This window comes from Filicampus tigris, chromosome 8 (assembly GCF_054856515.1).
Source record: "Filicampus tigris isolate MCC_2025a chromosome 8, RoL_Ftig_1.0, whole genome shotgun sequence".
NCBI classification, from domain to species: Eukaryota; Metazoa; Chordata; class Actinopteri; order Syngnathiformes; family Syngnathidae; genus Filicampus; species Filicampus tigris.
Window position 1 is genome coordinate 8,144,599 of NC_141224.1, and position 17,170 is coordinate 8,161,768.

Below are 17,170 nucleotides of genomic sequence, written 5' to 3' on the forward strand. Positions count from 1 at the left end.
CCAAACGGTCCTCATTGTGTGCTCTGAAAGGGACGCCGCTAATTGTGGCTAATTTGATTCCAAACACATTTGTCAGTGTGAATGTAAAGAGTCCACAGCTTGGTTCACTTCTTCGAGCTCTCACTTAGCCAGCTGACAACAGCCAATCGTCTGTGCCATAATTGCGAGACGGGCTTCAAACCCGAATGTGAAAGCTTAGCCTCTGTTTACAACCCTAACTGTAGCTTCGATGACATCGCAGTGCCTAAAGGCTTCTTTAGGGGCTCAACTTGCACATACATGACCGAACCCAGAAAACAGGTGAGCCGTGACGTTCGTTACCTGAGCCCTGAGCAACTGTGATGCCATTTTCAGTCGACAGCAAGTGGCAAAGTGGCCGCCCCGTAAAGTGGATTAAAAACAAGTGGATTTTACTGCTTAATTCGTATCCCACAAAGGCAATATTAGTCCGAATATGGTGTATGGACTAGAACATTTTTGACTTGACTTGCCCTCTGATCCAAACTTGGCATCAACCCCTAATTTGAAACCCTGGTTTGAAACTGCAATTTGAAACCTGGCTTCAGAGCCCAATTTGAAAACCTTATATTAAACCTTAAATTTAGCATTTTACACCCAAATTTGCAACCCTAACCTGGATTTGAAACTATAATTTGAAACAGATTTTTTTTGGTTTAGAAATCTAACCTTGACTTCACAACTAGAATGGAAATACTCATTTGAAACCCTAGCCCAGAATTGAAACCCTAATTAGAAACCCTTTTATTAGTTTAATATCCTAACCTTGGCTTCAAAGATCAATTTGGAATTGTAACCCTGATTTGAAACCCAGATTTTTTTTGTTTACAACCAAAATTTGAAACACTTACCTTTGTTTAAAACCCTAACCTTGGTTTGAAAACCTCATTCGAAACCCCAATGCAGATTTGATACCCTAATTTGAAGCCCACGGTTTTTGTTAAAAAACATTAACCGTAGCTTTTTGAACCCCAATTTAAAACCCTAACCCAGATTGCGAAACCCAATTTAAAACCCCAACTTTTTTTGTCGCCAGCCATTTGCAGGAAAAACAATTCTCATTTGTGTGCTCTGAAAGGAACGACGCTAATTGCGAAAGCATTTGTCAGTTTCAAAGTGAAGCGAGTGAGTTGATTGGCAGACAAACATCTTGCAGCTTCCGCTTAGCAAGTCCATCGCGACCAGTCGTGCGTGCCGTCATTAATCCCTCCCCACCTCCCCCCGAGCGTCGCTCCAGCACGAGGGCGTCACATGACTGCACGCTGAGCACATCGGCCTAATCATCAGGAAGAGTCCCGCAAAGGGAGGACGGCTTTCTGCACCCACTTAAGAGCAATACATTTACAAGTATTAGTATATATTATATACATACTGTATATACAAGCCTGGTCTTCAGTTGTTGAAACCCTAATTGGGCTTGAAACATAGAGTGAAAATTCGTACTGGTACCGGTCCGAAAAAAAGTGCTATCAACCATCCTTATTTATAACCCTAATGTAGACATAAACCCTAATTTGAAGGGCTAAGCATGGCTTTGACTCATTTTGGAAAACGTAACCCTAGCCTGTTTAAATAGTAGTCACATATTGATACCCTAATGTGACTTTAAACCTGATTCTTTTTGTTAAAATCCGAATCTTGGCTTCAAACCTTAATTTGAAACCTAAACCAAGTCTTGAAATGCTTATTTGAAACCATGAAACACATTTAAAACCCTAATTTGAAACAGCCAACCCTTGTTTGAAATCCTACTCTTGGCTTCCAACCCTAATTTGAAACCTTAATTTAGGTTTGAAACGCAAATTTGAATCCCTAACTTTTTATTTAAAACTTCAGCCTGTCCGTGAAACTCTAACCGTAGCTGCAAACCCAAATTTGAAACTATAACCCTTGTTCACAGCCCTAACCTTGGCTTCAAACTCCAAATTTGAAACCACAACCCAGGCTTGAAATCCATAACCCAATCTCAAATTCTAACCTTGGCCTCAAACCCTAATTTACTGCTGTGTGTGAACAGTTCCATTGAGAAACTGTTTTAGTGTAATGAAACTGGTCACTGATGGCTATCAGACATTTGTCCCTTCTGCTTTTTATCTTTCGTTTATCTCGTTTATCTGCCATCGCAGTGGCAGGTGAGGTGGCCGCCGCCTTTTGTCTGTGGGAAGAGCACGGATTCAAAAAAGCCGGAGGTCAAGTCGCGCCGGTAATCCAGGCATCTGCGTTGGCGGGATTAGTTTGGCCACTCGGGCCAAACTAAAACAAACGTTTCCATGGCAATGACACAGCCATAAATTCAACAAACGGTGACACGACTGCTACACTACAATACATTATATAAATAAAATAAAACGTAAAGCATGTTTTGCTGCTCGCTAATATGTCAGTGTCACGCATGCACACACACAGCGGTGTTAAACTACACACACGTGTAGAATGTTTGCTTTCAAAACATTCTTGCTCGGTCTGAGAACTTTTCAATAGCTTGTCAATCATCACCACCATCATTACTTGTTGTAGAGGTCAGGCGCGGAGTAGCAGTAGAGGCTGGGGGCGGGGTCGATGCTGAGGCGCGGCCTGCAAAGACGCAGTCAGCAGTTTGACAATTTCTAGTCTTGTTATCGGAAAGATGGAGATGGTTAGCTTGCCGTTATAAAGCATCGCCACAAATGTCTGTCTCCGTCTGTCATGTTTCCAGCAGCGCACTGTCAGTTTTACCAAGGTTTTGCTTCCTTTTCTCAGATGTCTGCTGCTGATGTCTGCCGCCAGACACAAAACTACATCATCCCCCACAATATCTATTTACTTGTGCCACGTCTGGACGCAAAGGGACCACCATCAACACTGCAGTTAAAGCGCTCCAATAATGAAATATAAAATGTGTCGACCTCGAATGTGATGATTGAAACTCACTCTTTAAACTAATAGTTAATAAAACCACAGAGTTTAATCTGCATCAGTCACAGAAGAGCACCACAGACGCATTCAATAACAAGTGTGGGTAAATCTTCGTGGTCTTTAGGGCCATCTGCCGGTACTTGATAGTACTGCGTGTAGTACTCCACACCTGGTCACCTGACATCTTTGCTCGTCGCTGATTGGCTGTTTTGAGAAATGGTGTAAGAAAACGTTTTTTTCACGAATTATATTTACATTTAGTGACATTACATTACATTTTGATTTGAAAGTATTTGGTCATTCAGATATTTTCAACAAAGTCCCTGTAAAATGAAAAGGAAAAAAAAACAATTATAAAGTTTACACGACATAGAGTGTAATATAAAGCCTCCACTTTGAGTGAAGAAAAAAAAAACTAAATAAATAACACAAAACTGAGCGAGGCATGACTTATTAGACGACGCCAACGCCGGTCTGTAGCTCGCTAAGCCTGCAGACCACAGACAGACATTAGCATCGTCCACCACCTCAAAAATATGTATTGTACTTAGATGACTGAAATCACTTTACAGGGTCTTTTATTTATGTCAGTTTTTTTGAGTGCTTGGTTCAAGTGATTAATGTAGCGGACTAGTCAATTGGCTCGAGCTAGTTTACCTGCTTGTTAACTTAGCTGGTTGTAGTTAGAAGTTGGTTAACCTGTTGCTACATGTTTTGGACCGGTTTAAAGAAATACATGTCATGAATTGATATATGCTGATTCTCTAGATGTCACGAAAGATTTTACTGCTAGTGTAGTTTTATTTATGTAGTACTGTATGCATAACAAAGTATTTATGTAGTTTAGTTTAGTGTTACGTTGCCACTGTGAATTCCATTGGAATAATTTTCTAACCGTGCTTAACACTGCCCCATACTCTATTGTATTGTTTATTTATGTGTAGAGGTTTAAGGCAGTGTTTTTGTTTTTTTGGTAAAAGTGTTAGTGGAAAAACAATGACGTCTGCCTTGATCCTTGTGTAGAATCATCCATCTGCTCTCAAGAAGTCTAATCTGCTTCAGATGAATTAGTCTTGCCTTGATCCTTGATCTGTAGTATTGTTTACGATGACGGGTTTTATGACAAAGTAAGCTCTGTTTACTCTTGTTCCGTAAATGGTCATATTTATGATCGTTTATCATCAATGGTCTGATTGCGTCTAATACGATGCATCCGAAAAGCGATTTGACACAAATCCACTAACATGCTGTAACTTCTGAGTGGTTTGTACCCTTTTAGCGTCTGTATCAGTTGAAGACCCCTTGCATTCAGACTGAGCCTCTGAACCTGGACAGAGTAAACAAAGAGGCGAGTTTGTCGTTAAAGTTGTTTGGTTTGCTTAACGAAGCAAATTGTGAGATGTCATACCTGGACCTTCACCGCGAACTCATCTTCTCATTCTCGTGAGACTCTTTCAGGCTCATCGCCGGTTCTGGAATGACATAAAGACTGTTTGAAAACAAATAGGAGATATTATAAACGAGTAGTTCATGCACTAATACCCTGCATCTTTTTCCAACCGGGTTTCGCATTGGTTGCTTCGGTCGCCTCCTTCGGTTCTGATCTTCTGCCGCCGGACCAGACTAAGATCACAATAAGTGAAACAGGTCCTCTTCCTCTTTGGGAAGGTCGGGGATAAAATAGGAAAAAGGCTTGTTGACATTGAAGCAAAGCAAACACATTGAGGTCATCTGGTGACTTTACTAAATAAGCAAAGCAAACCTGTCGATCTGGTGACATTGTACAAGCGAATCGAGACGATCTGCTAACTTTAATCAACGAAAGGCAGCTTTCCAAATTCTATCACAAATCCCATGTTTTGATCATTGGACTTACAACAAAGTGTTTGAACCCCGTCACGTCTTATCTTTCTTTGTTTTGGCGTCAGACTCATCTTTCTTTTTTTTGACACTGTCACTGTCCACACTGTTGTAAAGAACAAACAATTCTTAGTTAAATAGCACGAAATGATCATTTTTACAGTCATCTACTAGAGAAAAAAGTAGAGGGGTGTACATCACCCTCTAACCTACCCAAAGCGGCTTGTAATTCCAGATGGGGGCTGTGTTTTGGTCGTAGGTTTGCCTCTTTCGCTGGTGTAGGCCTTCAATTTACGCGTAGATTTATTTCTCCTTCTCCAGGTTGAGTAAGTGTTCCGCGTCCTTTTGCTCTTTCGAGTTTCTTGGGGAAAGACGTCGAGAGAAGCGAGGGGCTGTTACGCAGACTAATGAAGCACTTTCAAGACTCTACAAGCCAATTTTGCACTTCAGTGTTCCTCCAAGGTGACTTGCAATTGAGTGACTTACTACTTTTTGCCAGGACGCCATCTGATTTCGTTTTCCTGCAAGGACATAATAATAATGATAGTGTGTAATATTTGATTGGGATCTAGTTATCAAGCCAAATACAATACAGCACAGTCTGCCATCCTCTGATACTTACAAACTGGACTCTGTAGGTTTAGCTGTACTCTGGGTTCTTTTCGCCTCATTACTACTCCCCGGTGTTGGGTTCATTTTTCTCTTCTTTGTTACCGGTGAGTCCCTGTAAAGGTAAAAAATTACGTTTGGGTTGATTTCCACTTTAATGAACACAAAATTTGATGCTAGCTGACAACTTCTAGACAAGTGAAATGGGCTAAAATACACCAACACTCAGCCCGGTTCACATTAAAAATCCATTTCAAATACAGTGGTGCCTTGAGATACGAGTGACCCGACATACACGTTTTTTCAGAAACCATATGGATGAGTCCTTGCTTTGACTTGAGAGCAAAACTTTGAGAAATTTGGAACCAACCGGGTTCTCTCAAGTCTGAAAGCATCAATACAGTGGGGAGATGCAACACTGACCTCGTACTGTTTGGTGTGGGTCTAAAACTGGGTCTCCTTGTCCTTTTCAATCTTCCTTTTCCTACTGAACACAGTGCCGATGAGCAACGGCGGGATACACACAAACGCTCATGCTAAGTTATACTCTCGAAGGTGTGTAAAGTAAGTTACCGAAGTACATACCTTTAGGTGTGCGGATGCCGCCTGGCTTGGACTTCCATTTTCCTTTCTTGTTGCTGGACCAGTAAAAACATGAAAGGTGAATGACACACAAAAGTGGAGTTAAAAATGATAAGATATAGAACACAAAGTCTTACTTGCTGCTCCTTGGCGTTGAAGACTCCGCGGTGGCCATGCTGGTGGTCGCAGAACCAGTAAACATGTTGGGGATTTCTGGGGAAAAAAAGGACGACGTATTGTTCAAGACTGTTTAAAACATAGATATTTGCTGAAATCAAATCCAAAATAATAAGAGGATCTTCTAAATGTGACTTACCCTTTGGTGTTTGGTCGCCATTGGGAATCATGGTCCGTCTTCCGTCTTGGTTGATACTTTTAGGCACTCTGTAAAAACAAAAAAGTTGGAAACTACAGATTGGTCAGACATCTTAAAATGACCACATAAAAATAAAAAAAAGCCTAAAACTGACCGGTTGCTGTTATGCACCGGAGGCTCCGATTTAGCCGCTGTGCTGGTCATCATGGCGGAAGCCCCTGTAGGAATATCAAAAATGATGTCGTCGTATCTTGATTCCAACAGCGAGCTCGAACGTACCTCTTTCCTCCTGAACTGACTCCTGATCCGTCTTCTGTTGTGGCTCTCTGAAAAACAAACGCTGTCAAAAAAAAATCATTGGCAAGTTGACCTCGCTGATTGTTTGGCCTTCATGTACCCTAACCATTTATTATCTTTTTTATTTTCTGCCAAATATCGGTCACGCCCTAGTTAAAATCTTCTGATGCTTACCCTGCCATGTGCCACCTGTTTTCATGGGGTGTCGATTCTGGCGACTTGTGGAGTTTGACTGAACGGAGCCGACGCGAGAGACTCATGTGTGGATCCGAGTCGAGGTTGTCCAGATTGAGGCCCCTCGAGATGCCCGACGAGATCCCCACGATGTCAGGATGTTCCCGGTGGATCTGCCAAGTGGGGCGAGCGCTTACGATCTCATGGTGCGAGGCCGGAGACGTGTCGACCTGAGTCCCAGAGCTTGGATTTTCACAGGCCTGCATCATTTCGCAGCTCAGTTTCATGCTTGAACAGAAGAAATCAGGTGTTTAGCCCACTTGAGTGGCTTCTAGAGTTTCTTGCCGTGAACTTACTAGAAGCTGTTGGCGTGACTGAGTGCAAGGTTCGCCATGGTGACAAAGGGATGCTGGAGGATTTGACCGGGGATCAGTCGCTGGCCGGCGTCAGGCCTGAGGAGCTGCTTCAGCAAATCCACAAAGACCTCCTGGTCTTGGACTTCTGCTGTGGTGTCCTCATTTGACAGGTGGACCACTTGTCTGACCTGGACAGGAACACACTGCAAGTTTTAATACTGAGACGCATGGATACTTTTTCGATTCCGACTCAAAATCCACGACTCATTCATTGTTGTTGAGGTATTTGGGATTTTTTTTTAATTTGACTTTTTCCCCAAGAAGGCCAAAGGGAAGTGAGAAAAGCAGTATAACAGTTTAACAGCAACATCTGGGGGTCGTTTGAATAAATAAATACATTTCCAAACGGACACCACTATCTGGGATTTAAGTTGTGTAATTGTTCGGGTAGTAAGAGTTTGCCGGAAAGAATCACGGTTGTGTGTGAACCTTAGTTTTACCGTTCACCTTTGTTACGGTGAAGGACTCTTTACAGAATGTGCTTTTGTGTAAACAGCAAAACATTTAATATTTAAAGTGAAAAATTTAAGCAGCTACAAGGAAATTCAGAAATAGAACAAGAGTGAACAAGTTTGACATACAGCCAAATGCACATCGCTAGCACTGACATCGGCTAGCCGAGGGATTAGCAGCACTGTTTGTTTATGACGAGCATTTGAGGCAGCTGCGCTTTCTGTCCTAGCTAATAATACGTGTTGGAATTCCATTACCCCAATAATATTTCTGGATTAATCTTCCCCGATTGATTTCTTTCTGTTTGGCATTTTCACCTTGGCAGCAGCATTCGCATGCGATTACTCGGGAAAATGTCATTTCTCGTCCTTTGTTCCTTGTGGGTACGCTATTAAGATAAAGAACAAAGCCTGATACCTTGCAAAGGTCATCCAGAGAGTTGATAAAACTGTCGGTGCAGGCCACATAGCCATACTCATTGGGCGTCTAGGCAGAAGTGATACAGAACTGTCAGAAACACAGTGAAAGCTAAAAGGAAGTTTCAAATCACAAAACCTTTTGAGCCATTCGCCACCTAAAGCGGCTGTTGATAGCTCGTAGCTAATCGGAAGTTAAGAAATGCACCCAATTCGCTTTATACCTTCAGTTTCCAGTGAAATGACTGGTAGCCCCTTTCCTTCTTGTAAAAATAAGTAACGTTGACTCCATTGTTCAGTAGTCTTTGTGGAAAGTGACCCAAGATGTGCTCGATCTTTCTCAACTGTGGAAAAAAGGTTCAAGGTTGAAGAGACCTTATGTCGGACCAGTCAGGATTGGAAAGTGTTTCGGGGGCGGGGGCGGTTCTTGCCATGTCGTATTCACAGGTGCTGTAGAAAAGTGGAGAGCCCAGAAACAACTCAGCGATAATGCAACCAAGAGACCACACGTCGATGGCCTCCGCGTAGGGAAAACCGAGGATGATTTCTGGAGCCCTGAAAATAGCAAGAAATATCTGTGCCGCAAATACAGTATACCAATAAAATCACGCAGGCAAAAAGGAGTTCGGGTACCTGTAGCGGCGGTTTTGAAAGTGTCGGCCCTGGTTGGTCTCTGAAACGTGCTGGGCCAAGCCAAAGTCGATGATTTTAACTTTGTACGGTCGGTTGACGTGCTCCACCATCATTATGTTGTTGGGCTTCAGGTCTGCGTGGATAAGTCCAATACTGTTCAGAAAATGCAGGCCCACGGCCAGCTGAAGACACGAGTACATGGTATTCAATTTTAATAGCTTCAACAGCCTGGCTTGCTAGCTTTTTAAGACATACCGGGTCAGGTACGGTGATATATAGGCTAGCTCAAACGATGGACTGAAGTCCCGATGTAAATGCTTGTGCATCAAGGATAGATCAACAACTGCCATAAAAACTGCTCCTCGCAAAAATGACTCCATGTTTAACATGTTGAAGCGTTAAATGGATAACCATTAGCATAACTTGCTAGCTTAAACATTTTAGCTTAATATTGTTATCCATGGAAAAGCACAAAAAATGTAACCCAAAAATTGCAGAGATAGATTCTCTAGATGAGAATGAAGTTGTATTCTTTTGGAGGACAAAACATTTGACAACAAAGCCAATGTTTTTAGCTAAAGAAGTTGAAATGTGGCAAGAATAAAGCCACATTTTTTCAATATAACGAAAATAGTTTTGAGAAAAATGTAATATTACCAGACAATTCTTTTAATTATGCATGTTTTTTTCTGTAAAAAAAAAAAATACAGCTATTGTTGTTAAATTACATTTTTTTTCCCTCCCCACAAGAACGAGAAACTTGCCATGGGCAGCGCAATTGTACTACAGTGCGCGTTAGAGCATCTTTAGACAGTGCCTGCCAGCGGTCGAACAAATCAAAATATACACGTTGATATGAGCACTTCCACCAAAGAGGTAACTTTCGATAAAGACAAATGTACCTGATGCAGAATGGGTCGGATCTCCTTGACGAGGAGGCACTTGGTGGGTCTGGTGTTCATGAAGTCCCACAAGTTGATGTCCAACATCTCAAACTCGAGACACATGAACGCTCTGTCCACAAAGATGCTCTTGCACTGGATCAGGTTGACTTTGTCCGTGTTGAAATCCATTAAGGTTCTCAGCGTGCTGGCCTGGAAAAGACATTCAAATCAAATCAAGTCATCGCTAACGTAGTCCATCAAAGTCTTGTGTGTTTGCCACCTCTTTCTTAAACGTGTCCAGGGCGTCGACGTGCTTGAAGATCTTGACGGCGACTTCCTCCCTGGTGGCCGTCTTCAAGCACTTGACCACGTCGCCGAAGGTGCCCTCCCCCAGGAAGTCCAGGATGTGGTAGTCGGATGCGGGCGAGTGGAGGACCCTCAGGTATCTGTCGGCGTCGTACAGCGAGGAGCGCATGGCGATGGCCTCCTCCTCTGACGACGTGACGGCTTTAGCTTGCACCCTGTAAGGGGGGTTCTGCCATCCGACATTGTACAGTATCAGAGAGAGCTCGAAGCTGATTGTTAGGTTGTGATGGGTTTCTAAACAATGGCTAGGGTTTCAAGTTAAAGTTTTACACCAGGGTTGGAGTTTTAAATTTGTAACCAAGGTTAGGGTTTAAAAACCAAGTTAGGGTTTCAATGCGGGGTAAGGATTTCAAAACAGGGTTTGGGTTTCAAGTTAGGGTTTCAACGCTGGTTTAGGGTTCCAAACAGGGGTTTCAAGAAAATGTTATGATTTGAAAGTAGGGTTTCAAACAGTTTTAGAGTTTGTTTAGGGTGTTCAGTCAGGGTTTGGGTTTCAAGCTTGTGCTCCTCACAACGTGACCAACATTATTGAGTAAGAAAACATTGGGATGTGGAAACCTTCATGATCCACTTTTGATTGCTTACTTACCTGCTCGGCAGCCATTTTCCTTTCATGGTAGACACAAATGAATAAAACACATCCACCTTTGGCAGCACACAAAAAAAGAACTTAGAGGAGGGTACTGATAACTTATTTTTTCAGCATTTTATTTTCTTTTTAACATTTTATTATAAAATGATTTTTACTGGAGTTGTTGTCACTGCCAGCGGCTCCTGTAAAGTGAGTGATGTCACATAGCTGTGTCATGTCTCTAATGTACCTCCCCTATCGGCATAGTGACATCACATTTTCATAACATCACCATGTGACCTCATTACGCCACATCAAGTCTGCTGGTAAATATATTCAAACTTGATCAGAGAGCTTCTGTTATAGCACTAATTTGCATAAGTAACTTCCTGTCAGTGGAGCAGGCACTAAGGCTGATTGGAGCGGCTAAAAGGAAGTGGCAAAATGCTAAATTTGACATTTAATTATGAAAATATATGTAGCTTCAGGGTCTCAAACATGACCCCCCAACTCACCCTGGAAAGCTAGCAAAAAATCACCAATTTACACAAAGTTTGGTGGTCAAGATGCTCCAAAAAAGTCTCAGAGACCCATGCTCGAAATTGAACAAAAAGTGGGGAAATTTGGCTGGAAACAGCCATTTTGGGGGAAATTCCAGAACTCATACTAGGCAGTTCACCCAAATGACCCTTAATTGAAAACAAGTATCCAAAATGCCAAGCTGTTTTTGTCGTCTATACCATTGAATGTGGAGTGACATGTCATGAAACTTTGGGAACTGTTCTGAGGAATCATAAGTTTTAAAAAAGGGAAAGTTAAAATGCACCTTTTTGGCCGGCCAGGTCTAACGTAACAGGACACACAAAAAGGTCTCAAGGAACCATGCCTGGAATTGAACAGGAAGTTGGCTACGCTTCCTTTTTTTTTTCTTCTTTTGCCTATTTCATCTTTTTTGGATGTTGCAGGGAGTGAAATTTAGATGATTCACAGAAGGTAAAATAAAACAATAACCTCCCAACTTCGGTTTCAACAATCAACACGGAATTGGGTGGACGTGATCGTAAGAGGACCCATGTCAAAGTGACCGGATAAGACAATTATTTAATTATATATTTTTTCAGTTAATGACTTGATACATTTTTCTAAAGGTATATTTGGAGTTTTTAATTAATAATTTGCCTTTTTTTTTACATTTATAATTACCTCTTAAAAACATGTTTCCATTCTATAAAAGCTAAAAATTCTCATTGCTATCAGTGTAGTACTTTTGATGTTGTGGCACCGTTCTCCACTAGAGGGCACTGTGGTACTGAGGGAGATAAGTACCACAACCAGTAGAACACATTCAGTGTAATTTAAACACTTTTTTTCGACTAGATTATACATGAAAAGCCTTTTGAAAAAAAAAAAGACTATTGTTGAAATAATCAGCTGAGTTGTTGTATGGGATTCGACTGGGTCCTGTGGATCATACATAATAGACATGCAAACCTTTCATGATGTCTCCATGTGTGTGTGATGGACTTGTCAATGTCTTCAATTAGCAATCAATCAATGCAGGCAGGAGAGTGCTTTGCTGTTTGGCCTTAATGATCTTTTAGTCTATGAGCAGTACGGATTGAGTCGGCCTTGTGGGCCCTTCATAACGCCGAGCTGTGTTATTATCTGGGCTGAAATATTGACCTGCGAGGGCCGTGCTGGGGTCTCGTGGATATTATTAGGATTTTCACATCCATACAGAAACAAATGGGAGCGTGATGGACGCTCATGCTTCTCATGCGTCTCCTGCCTGCATTTGTGCTCTTTGCTACACTTTTACAAGCCACATTTGTGTGTTTGTACACTGAATGTGTGCGTGTGCGTAATATGGCCCTTGGGTGCCGTGCTGCGGTGCAACAGCGGCGCAAATATCCCATCAGTGTTAGATGCAAACTTTTGACCTTTTACCACTGTAAGCAAAATAGAGGCCCAAATGCACATTTAATGATGTCCTGGTTTAATGATGCCATCAACAAAACGTGCGTTAGAGTGCTAATGTGATTGTTTGATTAAGAGAGTAAGAAATGCATTAGAATAGTACTGCAATATGCATCTGTAATTACTGTAATGTATAAGTCACCCATCATATATATTTTTGGGTTATTTTAGGATTTGTATGTATAAAGGCCGGTATGGCATTTAATATTTTTTAGGTACTATTTTAGATTTTCGGCTCAATCCAAAAAGTTTTTTTGTGGTTTGTAAACTAGCAAATGACAAATTTCAGAATTTATTATATTTTATTGAAGGTCACGACACATGACATAACACATGGAGTAGATTATGCCATTTAATAATGTTAAGTTTTTGTTGAACTATTTTAGCCTTTTGGCTAAAAATTAAAATGGGAAAAAAACTCATTGTATTCTACTTCCTGAATCTAAATATTTATTTTATACCAAAAATAAACCCGGTTGTGTAAAAACACACAGATGTAACATTTTATAGATGGTATAAATAATACTTTTTTGTTGCTGTTTTAGGTAAAACAGTTCATTTAACCTTCTCAGTGCAAATGTGCTGTCATTTTTTTTTTCCATTTTCTATTTTTTCATTTTCTATTATACTTGGTTGTAGAATTGTTCATTATATATTTTTTTACCAGTTTTAATTTTTTCCTTTCATTATGTAATTTCTGGTATTATTTTGCGCGTGGATCATCAAAGCAAAATTGAAATCACATTTGTAGGGCTTAAAAGAGCTTCTTTGTGTATATTTTGCCTCCAAATATTATACAAAGAAATATGACTTGTGTTAACAATTACAATTGACATCAAAGGTCATGAATTCCATGGTATTAAGAATCCCAATAAAGACGCACACATGTGGACATTAAATATAAATACTTTTATAATGTACAAATTGTACAGATGCAGCGGCGGTTAACAATAATAACAACAACCAGAGCTGGGCATCGTCCCTTCGTCCCAGACTTCCCGTGCTGCATATTTAATTGACCCATAGCCAATCACGGTCGTGAACGTAATGTTCACGTCACGCAGGCGCCGCACGAGCAGATCCGCCGCCAAACGAAGAAAAAATATCAAACCAAAACAACTGACGCATACACACGCATGGCATGGTGATCGATGAAATAAAAAGAATATGGGGCCACATGTCATTGTGTCCGTCAAGGTACACAACACTCTTTTTCGTTAAATTCTCAGAAATTTTTTCCTCACGCAACCAGGAGTTGACTGACTCCGTCAGGAGTGCGGCACCTGGGGGTGACGTGTTATCGGTTGAGCCCGTTCTCGACAGCGGTTGGCTGACTCCGATCGACTGGGACCACGTGGGTCGATTCAATATGCAGGACGGAAAGTCTGGGACGGAGGGACGATGCCCGGCTCTGACAACAACGTAGATTGACGGGACAGCATACAGATAAAGAATACTTTTACACCATCACTGGCATGTTAGCTTTTTATACACAAACAGGCAGCTGGAATGATGAAATATTCAAACGTCTCCTTCTTGATGGCAAACTAAACAAATAAAACACAATTACCCACAATCCCTAGGGTAGGGCTGGTCTCAGAGGTCTCTTATCAAGAAAAGAAAGCGCTCCACTGGTCTTGTGGAGGAAGCGTTTGTCAAGGTTGCGACCGTTCGTGCCTGTCCAAATGGAATGTTAAGACAAACAAACCTCTATCATGTGACCTTGATGATGTGACTGAGGGGAGGGCAGGCCAAGGGTGTTGCTGATTGAACACAGCAAAAAAAACACAAAAAAAAACACAAAAAAGTGAAACCCATTCAAGTAAATTCATGGCAAGGATTAAACAGGATGCCTCAAGGCAAAATTGACAACTTCCGATACGATATGAGAAAATATCGATATCACCAAGTACCGAATCAAAATCTGTCACAACCCGATACACCAGCATGACGTATGGTTCGTTGGCCGTCTGCTGAAAACCCGCTGTGTCCAAACTGTTACCTCCCTGTACGGTCAACGAAGGACATTCAAACAATATCATGTGAGCATATTTCTATGGTCGACATGGCAACGTATCATATCGTAATCCGTCACAATATAGTATCGATGCAACAGTATGAAACTTTCAGCTAAGCAATGTTTGTACTTTTCCCCCTCTCATTCCTGGATAATTCCCAATTCGTCTAGTCTATTTTTATGGTAAATTATGAAAGAAAAGTAATTTTGTAATGCTGAATATTACCTAAATAGAGGTTTTTCTTCCAGTATTTCTTTGATTGCTAAATCACTGTATCAAATGCCCCCAGGTGGTTGCCCGGGGCCGCCACCCCGTTAGCCCCCATCTCTGCACACCTGTGGGTGGAACTTATCATTTGCAGTCTTTTCACGTATTCAGCATTTATCTTTAAACATGTATAATGTATCTAGAAAATTCACTTTACAGGGTCTTTAACGTGCAATGTCAGGCATATGGGTGTAGTTACAAAAGAAACGATTTACGTATTTGAAAATCCGGATGATCTTCTGACACTTTGGCAGGGGGAAAGAAAATATATCGAAAGTTTTCGGAGTGACTTCTTGTTTCTGTTAGTGTAAAAGAACAATTCTCATAATGCCAGCCTCTAATTTTGTATGCAGGAAAAACCCTGCTTAATAAGCATTATTCTTCCCTTACTGGAATAGGTGGTATTCTTCCAATATATTAATTATTGCTTGATTGCCATATCATGATGGTATCGTTAAAATATGGTGCTCTTGGTAATTTGTTCGGAAGTGTATGTAAATCGGGGAAACCCTGTATGGTGGGGAAAGGAAACTACACGAGCTCTGTTCCGCTTAAGCGCTACGTCATTTGCATAAATCATTGTAAAACACAAAATAAAACATTTCATTAAAGCCCAAGAGCAGCTAAAAGCCCTCCACCAGTGAGAGAATGTTCTTCACATCTTGGAACACAATTAGAGTGCTACTCTGCTCTGGAAAAATCAATCCGATGGCCAAATGTGACCCTTGAACCCAGACTGCCATTAAGTATGACCTCACAGTTCGCCGTCGGGAAGGGCGCAGACCCTCAGTTTAAAACCAAGAAACCCTTGGGAGGTAGCTCGAAGCATAAGTCGGTCAATATGGCAGGCAGGCGACTCACTATCATAAAAACTTGAAATTCATATTTAAAATGTGGACTGCCCTCTCACACTCCAGTGATGTCACCTTCAAAACGCTGAAAAAACAAGTGTCACTACTGTGCCTCAAACATACATTTCTAAAAACCCAACTGTGAAATGCGATAATCAACATTAAAATCTGTGTAGTGTACACAGTTCAAATTTGGTTGCAAGCGGACAAAATCTTCAATTTCTGGAATTTTCAGCCTTTTTTGAGTCTAACTCATAATCGACAAGGCTGCCAAATTGTTGTCAAGTGAAACTGCCTTTAAGGGATTTTTTTAAAGTGTGCTTTATGATCTTTCATCAACTTTGTCGGTAATGATGAAAAGCAAAATTCTTCAATTTAGTGTCACTTATCTGTATAGTATCCACAGTTCAAATTTTGGTATCAATTGGACAAAATCTCTACAACTAGTTTGTCTATGAAGGACCACTGAAAATGACCAAATTGATTCCTTGAATGGCCGCTTCTAACCAAAATGGCTGTCACGGCTTGTTTCTTTTTTTGAGGGTTAATCCATGATTTCTACCAAATTTCTTGTTGCTAAGTGAAACTGGCTTTGAGGGCTTGAAGGGAGAAAGAAAAACAAAAATCCAAGGAAGTACCCAGCACACAAGTTTTTTTGTGAACATCTCTGGAAACTGACCCTAATATGGTCCCTTCAAAACAAAATAGCTGACTCCTTGTGTCTTTTCAGGCATGGTTGTTAGATTTTTTGTGGGTCTACACAAAGTAGTCATGACCAAATTTCATGTTGCCACTGGCTCTGGTTACTGAAATTTCAAATCATTCCAAGTGGTGCTGCTAAGCTAATTCTTCAGGTATTTCTGCGTATGGAAAAGCCCTCCAAGAGGCAATTTACAAAAAAAAAATAAATAAATAAAATAAAAATTCAAGACATTAGGCTCATTAAGGCTAAGCTGGTCTCACACGTGTTTTCCACTCTACACAAGAACAGCACCAGACAAATCGTTGCAACGTGTGGACACTACACGAGCGAACACAATGCACCTAGCTCGGTGTAACTGTTACATTTAAACAGCAAAACAATCAAACCAGAAGAAAAAAAAAAAATCATTCAGTTCACATTAAAGCGTGAACTGTGTGACATCTGAAAGCTATTTGTTGAGTTACCTGGGGTGGACATTATTGTCAATACCGCCGTGGCTAAGTGAACCCCTCCCTCTCCTTGTGTAAGAAATGCATGATTCCTGACAGATGCCCTACTGACAAAAGCCATTAGCGACCTAATGAGCAATCCACAAAGCGGATGTGCCCACCTCTCACCTTGACGACCCACCCGCTGTCCCGCCTTTCACTGCACAATGCCACCAAACGCCATCTCCCGACTCACTTATTGTTACAAACAAAACCCGCTGAGGAGCGCTTAAATAGTCGGAGTTAAAAGCCACGCTAACAGCTATTACTTTAAAACGAGCCAATTCATTCCTGTTTCGTTTTATGCACCACGGGCACCTGGTGTGTTTGTTTCCTTTCGCTCAATTCACAGACTGGCAGTTTCACGGCATGAATG

At 41.2% G+C, this 17,170-nt stretch overlaps 2 protein-coding genes across 2 annotated transcripts; both read right to left on the reverse strand.

Moving 5' to 3' along the window:
• Window positions 1-2,943: 2,943 nt before the first annotated feature.
• LOC147143333 (uncharacterized) lies at window positions 2,944-7,215 on the reverse strand. The gene is made up of 16 exons (XM_086038779.1): window positions 7,108-7,215; window positions 6,752-7,039; window positions 6,560-6,620; window positions 6,435-6,498; window positions 6,281-6,348; window positions 6,102-6,177; window positions 5,968-6,020; window positions 5,806-5,866; window positions 5,396-5,497; window positions 5,260-5,294; window positions 4,987-5,134; window positions 4,790-4,879; window positions 4,456-4,571; window positions 4,322-4,385; window positions 4,185-4,240; window positions 2,944-3,117 (listed from the first exon to the last, which is right to left on the reverse strand). Exons 4-12 carry the CDS (start codon window positions 6,485-6,487, stop codon window positions 4,810-4,812), a joined length of 666 nt encoding a protein of 221 aa, XP_085894905.1. The 5' UTR covers window positions 6,488-6,498; window positions 6,560-6,620; window positions 6,752-7,039; window positions 7,108-7,215; the 3' UTR covers window positions 2,944-3,117; window positions 4,185-4,240; window positions 4,322-4,385; window positions 4,456-4,571; window positions 4,790-4,809.
• On the reverse strand, window positions 6,748-10,523 carry LOC147143334 (homeodomain-interacting protein kinase 3-like). Its single transcript, XM_086037779.1, has 9 exons — window positions 10,509-10,523; window positions 9,834-10,088; window positions 9,572-9,763; window positions 8,670-8,851; window positions 8,468-8,591; window positions 8,261-8,380; window positions 8,038-8,106; window positions 7,108-7,295; window positions 6,748-7,039 (listed from the first exon to the last, which is right to left on the reverse strand). Exons 1-9 carry the CDS (start codon window positions 10,521-10,523, stop codon window positions 6,748-6,750), a joined length of 1,437 nt encoding a protein of 478 aa, XP_085893905.1.
• Window positions 10,524-17,170: the final 6,647 nt, after the last annotated feature.

What these genes read in the sequence shown, in the direction of transcription:
- LOC147143334 (XM_086037779.1), bottom strand. An exon ending in CATTTCACTGGAAACTGAAG is followed by an intron (nt 8,107 to 8,260) that starts GTATAAAGCGAA and finishes ACTTCTGCCTAG; the next exon opens with ACGCCCAATGAGTATGGCTA. An exon ending in CTCTGGATGACCTTTGCAAG is followed by an intron (nt 7,296 to 8,037) that starts GTATCAGGCTTT and finishes GTTCCTGTCCAG; the next exon opens with GTCAGACAAGTGGTCCACCT.
- LOC147143333 (XM_086038779.1), bottom strand. Translation starts at nt 6,487, where the DNA reads ATGATGACCAGCACAGCGGCTAAATCGGAGCCTCCGGTGCATAACAGC. An exon ending in CGGCATCCGCACACCTAAAG is followed by an intron (nt 5,867 to 5,967) that starts GTATGTACTTCG and finishes TGTGTTCAGTAG; the next exon opens with GAAAAGGAAGATTGAAAAGG. An exon ending in AAACCTACAGAGTCCAGTTT is followed by an intron (nt 5,295 to 5,395) that starts GTAAGTATCAGA and finishes ATGTCCTTGCAG; the next exon opens with GAAAACGAAATCAGATGGCG.